Source organism: Dendropsophus ebraccatus, chromosome 8 (genome assembly GCF_027789765.1).
Source record: "Dendropsophus ebraccatus isolate aDenEbr1 chromosome 8, aDenEbr1.pat, whole genome shotgun sequence".
Lineage (NCBI taxonomy): Eukaryota > Metazoa > Chordata > Amphibia > Anura > Hylidae > Dendropsophus > Dendropsophus ebraccatus.
In genome coordinates this window covers 30,273,719-30,287,816 of record NC_091461.1, presented here as the reverse complement: position 1 = coordinate 30,287,816, position 14,098 = coordinate 30,273,719, and the positions used below count along the sequence as shown (strand labels likewise).

Genomic DNA, 14,098 nt, shown 5'->3' with positions numbered 1-14,098 from the left:
CAATCCATTCCTGGTTTTTGTTGCAAAATACTGAACAAAAATAAAGTGTGTGAACATTGCCTTGAAACGGATTCCACACCACTCTAGTCTTAATTACAGCATGTCCGGTCCCCGGTCTGTCGGTTTCCTGGCATTTGAGCAAAAAACAACTTTAAAGGGGTTATCCAGCTCCTTAAGGGATCTTGGGCTGCAACTGGCAGATGGATTTTTGGAATATTTAGGAATTAAAATACCTATGGATGTAGCTCTCTTTGCCGAGTACAATTTAAAGCCTCTCCTGTACAAAATCAGGAAAAAGGTGTAAGCTACTGCTGTCCATGGCGGACCGTGCCGCATTAATTAAAATGGTAATACAGCCACAAATTAACTACGTCTTGTCGGCGGCTCCAACCTGGATAGCAGAAAGTTTTTTTAGGACCATTGATAGAACACTGAATAGTCTGCTATGGAGGGGGAAAAGGCCGATAACTGGATATAGTACCTTTAAATAGTGGAGGAATAGCACTACCAGAGTTTAGGAACTACTTCACGGCCATCAACATCTATCAGATGGTTTGTGATAATAGTACTTCAGCAATAAGGGAATGGATGATCGCGGGGTCAACCAACGTTCTGCAGTCCCCAATAGAATATTTGGAAACAAGAACTGAACACAAAAACAAACACAGCACTATCACTAAGATAAAACTATGGGGAAGAATCTGGAAAATGGTAAAAAAAATGGGCACATATAGAAGGTAGTAATATTTTCACTCCACTTTGGGATAACCCAAATTTTCCTGAATTTCTCACAATACAAAATAATCACATATGGAAGAGCTTAGGCCTTAGTAGAGTAGACCAGTTCTTCTCACAGGGAAAGTTGAGACAATTTCATGATCTTAAAACTGAGTTTATGTTAACAGACACACATAAATATTCTTATTTACAGATTCACCACGCAGCACAATGCACTGAAGTCAAAGGAAAATTTATAATAGCACACTCAGAAATTTTAAATGCACTTAACACTAACAAGGCTAGCAGGAAAAGAGGGAAAAGTTTTATATACAATACTATTGCGGACTGCAGACGAACAACGGCGGGTGGTGTTAAAAACCAGAGGTGGGAGCTGGATCTCGGGCCAATTTCTGACGAGGAATGGTCTGACATTCTTTAAAGCGGCCTGAGAGCTTCATTGAATAGAAACCATCAAATTACTCAACTAAAAATTGTAAATAGACTACATTATCCTCCTACGGTGGTTGCTAAGATGAGAAGGGGTGCGAAGTATACATGCCCAAGGTGTAAAGAACATAATGCAGACTATGTACATATGCTGTGGGTTATGCAATAGGGTTCAGCAGTTTTGGAGAGAGGTCGTGGACTTTATGGCTAACGAAAAAGGCATGACGGTCCCCTATAATGCCCTGACTCTGATCCTTTGGATGCACACTTCAGATCAAAAATAATATAGAATTAATAGCGAGACTACTGTTTATGGCTAGATTGGCGATCCCACGAGAGTGGATAAGTCAGGAACCCCCGAGTAAGCGATTATAGCTAAATATGGTAGAAAGAGCCCATTCATATGAGACAGTTTATTATAAGAAAAGATTCTTTAGAACAAAGACTTATAAAAACATCTGGGCCTCATGGATTCAATAACTTTGATCTTCTGTATTCCCTATGTTTATTTTTATTTATTTTCTCTTCTATTACTATTACCCTTGTTTTTTCTTTTAGGTAGCGCATTTCGCCGACAGGGGGAGGGTATGGCTGGGGGGAGGGTATGGCTGGGGGGTGGGTAGGGGTGGTTTTTTTGGGTATGGATTGCTATATTATTGAAATGTAATTATTATCTGTGGTTTTAAACATGTATGTGGCTTGAAAAATTAATATATATATATATATATATATATATATATATGTGTGTGTAAAAGGGGTTATCCAGCGCTACAAAAACATGGCCACTTTCTTTCAGACACAACACGACTCTTGTCTCCAGTTCAGGTGCGGTTTGCAATTAAGCTTCATTCACTTCAATGGAACTGAGCAGCAAAACCCCGCACCAAGCTGGAGAAAAGAGTCATGTTGTCTCTGGAGGCCCAGGCCCAGGCTGAAGCACTGGAGGCGGGCCGACCCACCCTTAGTGGGAAGAAACCCCAGCCCCTCCATGACGTGACTCCATTAGAATCAATGGAACCCTATCATAGAGTAGCTAGGGTTTCCTCCCACTAAGGGTGGGTCGGCCCGCCTCCAGTGCTTCAGCCTGGACAATGAGGAAGGCCCTACATCACCCTTGCCCTAGGCCTGCAGCGCCTCTTTTCCCGCTGTTCTTCTTTGTGGTCACACCCCTGGGCTGGATCTTCATCTTTGGCAGGCCTGGGGCACAGATGCCTGCCTCATTGACTTTGTGCTTGCGGAGTAAAATTTGTTTTTAGCCCAAATACTGTCCCCAGGAAACATACAGGCCCGGGAGGGAGGAGGGTTGTGGTACAGATTAGCTTTAAAGAACTTGGGATAACTTAAAGCAGGTTTCTTCTGTCCAAAGAATAAAAGATAACTAAGTAATTGGTGGGGTCTCACAGGCGGGACCCTACGATCAGGAAAATGGGGATTAAGTGGTAATCGCAATGGTGTATTGACCTCATAGGAAATAAATAGAGTGCTGGCCATGTTGGCCTAGTCTGCTCCATGGATTCTGAGGACAGTATTAGTGTTGTCCGTGTTCCTGTTGTGCATGTTCCACTCACTAAAAAGGTGCTTTCCAATATAATTTTCTCTGTTGGTTCCTTTCCAGGTTTTGGCTAAAAGCAATTGTATATATACAATATACAGCAGTACTAATGTATTGTAATGTATTGCATTTTGTCCGCTCTCTTAGAACACTTATACCAGGGTATACTTAGAGTACTGGGATAGTATAGGGAAGGATCTGGCACTCACTTCAGATTGTACCATTCAGCAGCCCACAATCACGGCACAGGAGGGGAGGGGGTACCAGAAATTAACCACCTAGATGCTGCAGTCATTGACCACCCATTGGCTGAAGGTTAAGGCGACTGTACCCACAATCTGCCCTCCCCAAACCGCTTGTACTGTCATATAGCTGCTTTTAATCCAAGATCTGTCCTGCGGTCCGTTCGGCAGGTGATGCAGTTATTGTCCTAAAAAACAACTTTTAAACTTGCAGCCCTGTGTCAAATTGGCGTGGCCTAGAGTGTCTGTGCATTAGGCTTCCACCGCCTCTCCGTCCCTCCTCCCCGCCCTTTTCATCATTAGAAAGGTTTTTTTAATATTCTCATGGGCGGGATCATTAAGGCACCTGTGCAGTGTTCAGACAAGTGAGGAATAGGAGAAATCCTACCTGGATCATTCCTAGTGATGAGGAGGGTGGGGAGGAGGGATGGAGAGGCAGTGCAAGGTTAGGGCATAGACACTCTAGGCAACGCCAAATTGACACAGGACTGCAAGTTTAAAAGTTGTTTTTAGGACAATAACTGCATCACCTGCTGAACTGACCCCAGGACAGATCTTGGATTAAAAGCAGCTATCCGAAGGTACAAGTGGTTTGGGGGGCAGATTGTGGGTACAGATTCGCTTTAAGGTTCCGCCTGCAATGAAGAGACACATGCAGTAAAAGGGATGTTAAAAATTAGGGATGGTCCAAACCTGGTTAGGACGGGGTTCGGACGAACCCGAACCCTCCGTAATGATTCCCGCTGTCTGCCCGCTCCGTGCAGCGGGCGGATCCAGCGGGAGGAACACCTGGAAAACTGGGATACAGCCATAGCCATAGGCTGTATCCCAGTTTTCCAGGCGGTCCTCCCGCTGTATCCGCCCGCTGCACGGAGCGGGCAGACAGCGGGAATCCGATGCCGAGTGTTCGGGTTCAGCCGAACCCAAACCTCGGCGGTTTCGGACCATCCCTATTAAAAATGGATGCTGTTGTATTCCATCCATGAGGATCTGTTTTCCATTGACTTACATTATTTTAAAAATGGATCAAAACTGAAGTATATACTGAAGTGTGGCTGACCAGGAAGCTTTTAAAAACGAATATGTTAGACGTACAGCAGAACGCAGTGTAATCCTAGTCACCAGTGTACTACTACTATGTCCTGCTCACTCTTCACTCTTCAGGGGAGAACTGAGCAGCGGCTGATCCTTTCCTATAAAGCTTCTATGAGACCTGCTGGCTTCATTGTCTGATTACTTCCCGCTTATACAGGGAAAGATCCAGATAGTAGATGTATATTAGGGAAATGCTTTTATGTATTACAACATTACACGATCATCTAATAGAGATAAAGACACAGAGACAACAATGTAAATGGGGGGGAAATAATTTTATTTTTAGTTATAGAGATTTAAAGGTGAATCCATGTAATGTGAATGAGATATCTATGTGTACCCTAAGCCTAGTTATCTATTATGGTATTTGGGGGATAATCACACTAACCCTATTTATGGCTGAAGTTGATCCTGAGGAAGGCAAAAACCCTCCTGAGGAATAAGTCCTCAAAAGGGGAAAATTCCTTCCCGACCCCAAATGTGGCGATCAGAACAAGTCCCAGGATCAAAGCCGATATCTAAACCTGTATGTGTGTATGTATGTGTATATACTACCGCTATCTACCTACATGTGTGTGGTCCTAATGTATGTGTGGTGTGTGATACTTACCCGGCCTGTGCTGAGATGTTATTAGATGTCAGGGAGTTCAGGGATAATTTCCCCAAACTCACCAGAGGCAAATCCAGCACAGGCCGCTCCTGGGGTGCCGAGGGTCTTCGGGAGGCGGTGACGTCTGATGCCAGATGGTGGATATTGCCGGATGCCAAGGTGTTGTCCAGGGCAGCAGCTTGATGGAACTTCTCAGCATACAGATGGTAGAGAGGATGTTGTAGGCGAGCCAAGGTCGTATAGAGCAGCAGAGGCATGGGTCAGAGGGCACAGGGCTCTGGGCATTGGGCACTGGCCGATCCTGCAAGACATAAGAGGGAACGGTCAGCCTGACCTGCTGTGGCTACAGACAAGTGATCTGTGTAACATGACGGCTTTTATTCTACTGGATATATAAAGTGTCATTAAAGATTTCACAACTAGCGGAAAAAATGTCTATAATCTGAGTGTCTATTAGGAGGTCTCTGAATGTGTCGTCCATAATGGAGGCCAAATAGGTTATGGAGCAGATTTACCGAAAACAGATATATCTCAGGGGAGGATGATGCCAATATGGGATGGAGAGGCCTAGAGATACTACTATATGTATAGGTGTATAGAATAGTATATAGGTGTATAGCATGGTGTGTGTGCATAGGTATAAAATATGATATTTATAGGTGTATAGTATGCCATATATTGGTGTATAGTATGGTATATAGAGGTGTATAGTATCCTATGTATAGGTATATAGTATGGAATATGTAGGTGTATAGTATCCTGTGTATAGTATCTTCTGTATAGGTGTATACAGTAGTATGGAATATAGTGATGTTTAGTATGGTATATAGTGGTGTATAGTATGGTATGTATAGGTATATAGTATGGGATATGTAGGTGTATAGTATCCTGTGTATAGTATCTTATGTATAGGTTTATAGTATGGTATGCATAGGTGTATAGTATGGAATATAGTGATGTATAGTATGGTATGTAGTGGTGTATAGTATGGTAAGTATAGGTGTATAGTATGGTATATAGTGATGTATAGTATGGTATGTAGTGGTGTATAGTATGGTATGTATAGGTGTATAGTATGGTATAAAGTAATGTATAGTATGGTATGTATAGGTGTATAGTATGGTATATAGTGATGTATAGTATGGTATGTATAGGTGTATAGTATGGTATATAGTGATGTATAGTATGGTATGTAGTGGTGTATAGTATGGTATATAGTGATGTATAGTATGGTCTGTATAGGTTTATAGTATGGTATATAGTGATGTATAGTATGGTATGTAGTGGTGTATAGTATGGTATATAGTGATGTATAGTATGGTCTGTAGAGGTTTATAGTATGGTATATAGTGATGTATAGTATGGTATGTAGTGGTATATAGTATGGTATATAGTGATGTATAGTATGGTATGTAGTGGTGTATAGTATGGTATGTATAGGTGTATAGTATGGTATATAGTGATGTATAGTATGGTATGTATAGGTGTATAGTATGGTATATAGTGATGTATAGTATGGTATGTAGTGGTATATAGTATGGTATATAGTGATGTATAGTATGGTCTGTAGAGGTTTATAGTATGGTATATAGTGATGTATAGTATGGTATGTAGTGGTATATAGTATGGTATATAGTGATGTATAGTATGGTATGTAGTGGTGTATAGTATGGTATGTATAGGTGTATAGTATGGTATATAGTGATGTATAGTATGGTATGTATAGGTGTATAGTATGGTATATAGTGATGTATAGTATGGTATGTAGTGGTGTATAGTATGGTATATAGTGATGTATAGTATGGTCTGTATAGGTTTATAGTATGGTATATAGTGATGTATAGTATGGTATGTAGTGGTGTATAGTATGGTATATAGTGATGTATAGTATGGTCTGTATAGGTTTATAGTATGGTATATAGTGATGTATAGTATGGTATGTAGTGGTATATAGTATGGTATATAGTGATGTATAGTATGGTATGTAGTGGTGTATAGTATGGTATGTATAGGTGTATAGTATGGTATATAGTGATGTATAGTATGGTATGTAGTGGTGTATAGTATGGTATATAGTGATGTATAGTATGGTCTGTATAGGTTTATAGTATGGTATATAGTGATGTATAGTATGGTATGTAGTGGTGTACAGTATGGTATATAGTGATGTATAGTATGGTCTGTATAGGTTTATAGTATGGTATATAGTGATGTATAGTATGGTATGTAGTGGTATATAGTATGGTATATAGTGATGTATAGTATGGTCTGTATAGGTTTATAGTATGGTATATAGTGATGTATAGTATGGTATGTAGTGGTATATAGTATGGTATATAGTGATGTATAGTATGGTATGTAGTGGTGTATAGTATGGTATGTATAGGTGTATAGTATGGTATATAGTGATGTATAGTATGGTATGTAGTGGTGTATAGTATGGTATGTATAGGTGTATAGTATGGTATATAGTGATGTATAGTATGGTATGTATAGGTGTATAGTATGGTATATAGTGATGTATAGTATGGTCTGTATAGGTTTATAGTATGGTATATAGTGATGTATAGTATGGTATGTAGTGGTGTATAGTATGGTATATATTGATGTATAGTATGGTCTGTATAGGTTTATAGTATGGTATATAGTGATGTATAGTATGGTATGTAGTGGTATATAGTATGGTATATAGTGATGTATAGTATGGTCTGTATAGGTTTATAGTATGGTATATAGTGATGTATAGTATGGTATGTAGTGGTATATAGTATGGTATATAGTGATGTATAGTATGGTATGTAGTGGTGTATAGTATGGTATGTATAGGTATATAGTATGGTATAAAGTAATGTATAGTATGGTATGTATAGGTGTATAGTATGGTATATAGTGATGTATAGTATGGTATGTATAGGTGTATAGTATGGTATATAGTGATGTATAGTATGGTATGTAGTGGTGTATAGTATGGTATATAGTGATGTATAGTATGGTCTGTATAGGTTTATAGTATGGTATATAGTGATGTATAGTATGGTATGTAGTGGTATATAGTATGGTATATAGTGATGTATAGTATGGTCTGTATAGGTTTATAGTATGGTATATAGTGATGTATAGTATGGTATGTAGTGGTATATAGTATGGTATATAGTGATGTATAGTATGGTATGTAGTGGTGTATAGTATGGTATGTATAGGTGTATAGTATGGTATAAAGTAATGTATAGTATGGTATGTATAGGTGTATAGTATGGTATATAGTGATGTATAGTATGGTATGTATAGGTGTATAGTATGGTATATAGTGATGTATAGTATGGTATGTAGTGGTGTATAGTATGGTATATAGTGATGTATAGTATGGTCTGTATAGGTTTATAGTATGGTATATAGTGATGTATAGTATGGTATTTAGTGGTATATAGTATGGTATATAGTGATGTATAGTATGGTATGTAGTGGTGTATAGTATGGTATTTATAGGTGTATAGTATGGTATATAGTGATGTATAGTATGGTCTGTATAGGTGTATAGTATGGTATATAGTGATGTATAGTATGGTATGTATAGGTATTTAGTAAGCTTTGGATAGGAGCATGTATATGTAGATGTGTATGGGGGATACTCACCAGATGGTCATGGACTCCTTCACTGTTGTGATTTTCTTATCATCCTAGGGAGAAGCAGAGATATAGTCATTGTTGGAGCAATAAGAATGGAGCACAGGACTAGCTGGATTATTAGAATATTAACACTGTTACATCTATTAACCATTATAAGTGGTGAAATATCAATAACTAATGTCTCCATTATTTTACCAGTGTAGGTGATAAGGAGCTGGAAGACTATATGACCTCATGTACAGCCTAAAACCAGATCCAGAGGAACAGTGATGATGGACTTACAGGTAAGACTGATAGACATTATACATGAAGGAGAAGGCTCTTACCGGTCCCAGCTTGGCGATGTGTAAGAGAATCCAGCCTCGGGGTGAAGGGGAGTCTTGAACTCCGGCCAATGCAGGTCTTCGTCCTCCAGAGGTGCCTTGAATGGTCTGAACGGCGGCCGTGCTCTCCTCTTCTCCAGTTCCTCCCAGTTAATGCTGTAAAAGAATGGATGATCTCTGATGTTATTATACTTACCGAGGCGCTTGTCCGGATCCTTACACAGCAGTTCTTGGATGAGATGTTGCAGGTCAGCAGGCAGCCAGGCTGGGATGTTTGGCTCTTCGGTGGTGATGGACTTGTATGCCTTCTTCTTCTTGGTGCCGTAGTAAAATGGGGAGCATCCTGCTGACATCCGGCATACAACGATCCCCAGGCTCCACCAGTCCACTGCCGTGTCGTAATCCATCCTCCAAAGCACCTCTGGGGCCATGTAGACAAACGTGCCCGTCACACCGTTGGTCTTGTTGGTGGAGGTGACACCATCTTGGGCGAGCCCCAGGTCGATGATCCTGATGTGTCCTTCTCTATCCAGCATGATGTTTTCTGTCTTGATATCGCTGCAATAGAATAGGACAAAAGAATGATTAATAATCTACATAATAATATCACAAACAACCAGGGATAATTTGGGGGGCATTATTTCCCACACTACAGGGTAACAGAGAGACGGGGAAAGTTCTGCTTACCGGTGGACGATGTTCTGTCTATGGAGGAACTGGAGGCCACATGTGATCTCTGCTGCGTAGAATCTGGTAGAGAACAGTGTAGTATCAGTGACATTACATACGTCTCTAGAAATTCCCTGTCCTCCAGTCTCCGCATTGTTTTTACCAGACCTGTCATGTCACCTTTTATCCCCCCCACCACAGTCCACTATCGTTTCTGTCTGTCTCCTGATCTGTCATTTACTCACCTTACATTATCGATGTTCAGGCAGCCGCACATTCTGATTAACTTCTCCAGGCTGCTGCCGGACAGGTACTCCATGATGAAGTAGGCATGGTCCTGAGACTGCTGTGCGGCATACAGGTGACATAGGAAGGGACAGTCTCGGGCCAGCAGGAGTACCCGTCTCTCTCGCTGTAAACTTGCCGCTCTGGTCTTGGCTTTGCTGATTCCTTTGATCGCCACGTAGGTGTCTTGGCCGGGGACTGAAGCGAGGACCACCTGAAAGAAGACAAATTGGAAAATGATTACTGAATGGGAGATTTCAATGGAAAAGTGGCTGCTGCAGGAGTTGGATGCAGCCCTTAGGCTGCCTGGATAACATAGCTACAGCCATAAGCCTATGGCTGTATCCATGTTTTCCAGGAATCCCTAGGGCTGCATCCAACTTCTCCAGACTCAAGAAGTTGAATGCTGGTTGTTCAGATTCGGCCATGTCGCTGAAGCCAAACACTTTTCTGAAGTTCACTCAATGCTACGCATATTCCCTCATACACAATATATGCACACATACTCTATGCATGCACACTCACTATATGCACACTCATCTAATTCATGTACACTCACTATATGCACACTCATCTAATGACTGCACACACTATATGAACACTCATGTAATATATGTACACTCATCTATTGCATGCTCATACACATACCTTCTAGGCTGGCTATAGTGCTGTAGTCGGCCCTGATGCAATCGTAATCTCCATGACAAAGGTCAGCAGGCAGCCATTGGTGATAAAGAAGAGGGGGCACAGCTCGGTTCCCTCACTTACCTGTGCTGTGTACCCTTTTCCCCCTCCTTTTGCTCAGTGACTGCACTGCTGAAAGAAGACACAGGAGCAAAGCTGGGACCAGACACAGGAGGAATAGGAGGAAATCAGGAGGAAGAAATAAGTACTGTCTGCTGCTGCAGCATCCTCCATCCCCTCCTGCTCTCGGGTCTCATGGAAGTTCCTCTCCCCCCATCTTCCTGCTGGTGGAGCATCCCAGCTCGGTGCTGAGCACAGGCAGGGTGGAATACATTGCAGTGCCGAGCTAGGATGTTGCGCATACACTCCTGGGGCCCCGCGTAGGGATGGGGGCCCTGGGATGTCGCCCAGTTTGCCCCAGTCCTATCTACAGCCATAGGCTCTATTCATGTTTTCCCGGACTCTCTAGGGTTGTATCCAATTTCTTCGTCCACTGGTTATGGTGTGCCGGACACTTAGGTTCGGACGGAGCGGATCATGCTCAAGTTCTGCTCATCTCTACTCATTAGGAAGAAAAAAAATCATGATGAGAAATCTAAATAAGAAGTTTTACACCAACACAAATAAGTTAATGCCACAATACATGTAAAAATATATTTAATTAAATGCATTAAAATAATTAACTAGACATCTATTAGGAAGGAAAAGATAGCATTTAGATCAGGGAGACACATGGTACCTTTCATATATCTGTCTGTGCTTCTAGTACATAGAAAAAATGCTTTCATACTTCAGTACAACGTGTCAAAGATGCATTCCCAAACTACTAAAGTGCTGAGGGTTTTAGAAACCTCCTTACTCCCCCTCCCATCCCTGTCCCTGCTTGATTGACAGTCAGGTGAAAGCTGGGTCCTGATTGTCAATTAGGCGGGGACAGGGATGGGAGGTCAAGTAAGGAGGCTTTTCAGCCTGTAGCACTTCAGGGGCTTGGGAACGCCTCTTTCACACCTTGCATTGGAGAAAATTTGCATTTTCTATGTTCAGGAAGCACAGACAAATATATGAAAGGTACCATATGTCTCCTTTACCTAACAGCTGTCTAACAGTGTCAGCATTTTGGAGCCTCAATTGCAGCTGATTCACTTAAAGGGAACCATCAGCACGACTGTACTGATATGGTTTCCTGCAGCACAGTATAGAGTTACTGTGCAGCTTGCGGAGCATACCAGCTGCGGCTGCAGCAGTAGCTTTATAAAGGGAAAAAAGAAGTTTTATTATGAAGGGAGGGGCGGCAACTGGCCCTCTGGGCAGGGAGCTGCCTGTGCCTAGTCCCGGCTCTCTGCCTGTCAGCGCGCTCTGCTGGGATGATTGACAGACAGAGAGACCAGTTAGTGGCCTTTCTGCCTGTCAGTCATCCCCGCACTGCGTGCCGATTGCAGGGAGCCGTGACTGTTGTTTAGCAAAATACCACAAATGAAATTATTAGAGGGGGAACTATCAGCAGTTTAGACAACTCTAACCTGCTGATGGCCCCCTATTGTGCATGGGGCTCTGAGGATGGAGGTACTGTATGTCTCTTACCTTCATCCTCTGCGCTGTTCTTGTGCAGTTTTTAATGTAATCCTGTGTGCGGTAAGACTGTTTGGACACTGCCCCACCCCCAGAGCACCGATCTGCCCCCGACCGGCCGGATTGGTGCTCAGTGGGAGGGGGGGTAGTGTCCAATCAGCCTTATCTGTCACAGGATTACATTAAAAACTGCACAAGAACAGTACAGAGGATGAAGGTAAGAGACATACAGTACCTCCATCCTCAGTGCCCCATGAACTATAGGTTAGATTAATCTAACCTGCTGCTAATTAGCCTTAAGGGTATATTCACACGAACGGGCTCGCAGCGAGAATCTCGCTGCGAGCCCGGCAGGTCCTGGCAGTTCCCATACACTACATACTTGGTGCGGTCAAAACGACCGCAGCGAGTATGTATTTCTGCCGCCCTTAACCCCTTCTGCTCCCGGCCGGCTCCCCCGCTGTAAGCATACTTTACCTGTCCTCGCTGCACGGGTCCGGCGTCCTGCTCTCCCGTCCGGCCAATCAGTGACTGTGGCTGGGCAACACACTAATTGGCCGGACGGGAGAGCAGGACGCCGGACCCGTGCAGCGAGGACAGGTAAAGTATGCTTACAGCGGGGGAGCCGGCCGGGAGCAGAAGGGGTTAAGGGCGGCAGAATTACATACTCGCTGCGGTCGTTTAGACCGCAGCAAGTATGTAGTGTATGGGAACTGCCAGGACCTGCCGGGCTCGCAGCGAGAATCTCGCTGCGAGCCCGTTCGTGTGAATATACCCTAAAGCAGATGATATAATGACATTACCTACACATAGTACAATTAGATCACACATTTGTCAATAGTAAACCACCTGCAATATGTAGGAACGGTGTTACATATTATATATATTACATATACATTACAGATATATCATATATATTCTCATTGTAGCCTATATGGACCAGACATGTAAATAACAATGTATTTCCCCCAACATCCCTGAGATCTTCTCCCCATTACAGGCCACTACCCCTCTCTGGCAGACCATACCAGCATTATAGAAATATTACTGGAAGTCTCTAGTGCTGGGGATATGGGATATATATCGGGGTGACCATGGGGGCTGAGTATTTTCTGGACTTCCTGTTCTTCCCACCATTGAATGAACCTGCAGTTATTCTAATAAACCTGATATCTAATAACAGGAATGAATAGCTGCTTCCTATATGGAGAGGAAATCAATGGCCCCCTTGACATGAAATAGAAAGTGAATAAACTTACCTCTCCAAAGCCGCCCCTACCCAACATCTGATGGACGATGAGGCGATTGATGCTGAATTTTGGGTAGGGGCTGGATGATCCCGCGTCCTGGCTGCTGCCTGGTATTGGCTCCTGATCCTCCAATTGTCTGGCATCGTCTCCTCTCCTCCTCTTCCTCTCGTCCTCACTCTCCTCTTCCTTCTTCCTCTTCATTTCTCTCCTCCTCTTCCTCTCCTCCTCGCTCTCCTCTTCCTTCTTCCTCTTCATATCTCTCATCCTCTCCTCCTCACTCTCCTCGCCGTCTCTCTTCCGCTTATCCTCTCTCTTCTTCGCACTGTCTTCTCCAGTAGTCGCCATCTTCAGGTATCCTGTAGACATCCGTCCGATCGGTACAACTATGAATCCAGAGTGGCAGTTGGCCGTATCCAGGCAACCTGATGATGTCATAGGTCATCAGGTGACCCCTGCTGCCAGTGGTCCAGGCGCTGGCATCCATATACACTGTGCTGTGGGCAGCATGAGCCATAGTGTAGTGTGCAGAGGAATGGAGCCATTCATGGCGGGTTCTTATAGTGCTGTATTATTAGGTGATAGGACTTGTATGTCGTCTATAGTGGTGGCCATAAACCCTACTGGAAGGCTACAATGAGCGCGGTTGTGGGGAAATCCATATGTCCCGGGGCAGGAATAAACCAGACATTGTACTTGATGCTAATGACAGGAATAATATAGACAGGTAAGGGGCAATGTTCTGTTACATTTAATAAGCTATAATAGTATAAATGTATAACTTGGTTCATTACTGACGTCTGTGTGTTTGTGTTTTATATAACTATTAATTGAGTATGGAAAGTTATTTTATTATTTGAGGGGATATTATTTTTTATATATTTTATTTTTTCCACTTAGTGTACTGTAACCAGTCATTTGCTGTGCACTGATACAATGCCCTGCACTACCACTGTGCATTGTAACTGTCAGAATTATTCTGTTAATCTGCACAGCCACGCTTTTGGTAGGACATATACATGGCCGGC

General features: G+C 42.7%; 1 protein-coding gene across 1 annotated transcript; it reads right to left on the bottom strand.

Annotated features, from left to right (window-relative positions):
* Positions 1-4,312: 4,312 nt before the first annotated feature.
* On the bottom strand, positions 4,313-13,478 carry LOC138798495 (protein kinase C delta type-like). Its single transcript, XM_069978979.1, has 6 exons — positions 13,083-13,478; positions 9,531-9,784; positions 9,304-9,366; positions 8,620-9,174; positions 8,300-8,343; positions 4,313-4,967 (listed from the first exon to the last, which is right to left on the bottom strand). The coding sequence occupies exons 1-5, from the start codon at positions 13,437-13,439 to the stop codon at positions 8,319-8,321; spliced, it is 1,254 nt and encodes a 417-aa protein (XP_069835080.1). The 5' UTR covers positions 13,440-13,478; the 3' UTR covers positions 4,313-4,967; positions 8,300-8,318.
* Between the last annotated feature and the right edge of the window lie 620 nt (positions 13,479-14,098).

Coding starts and splice junctions, on each gene's coding strand:
- LOC138798495 (XM_069978979.1), bottom strand. CDS start 13,439: ATGTCTACAGGATACCTGAAGATGGCGACTACTGGAGAAGACAGTGCG. Junction 9,785..13,082: donor GTAGGGGCGGCTTTGGAGAG/GTAAGTTTATTC, acceptor GTCTTCTTTCAG/GTGGTCCTCGCTTCAGTCCC. Junction 9,367..9,530: donor CTGAACATCGATAATGTAAG/GTGAGTAAATGA, acceptor GTTCTCTACCAG/ATTCTACGCAGCAGAGATCA.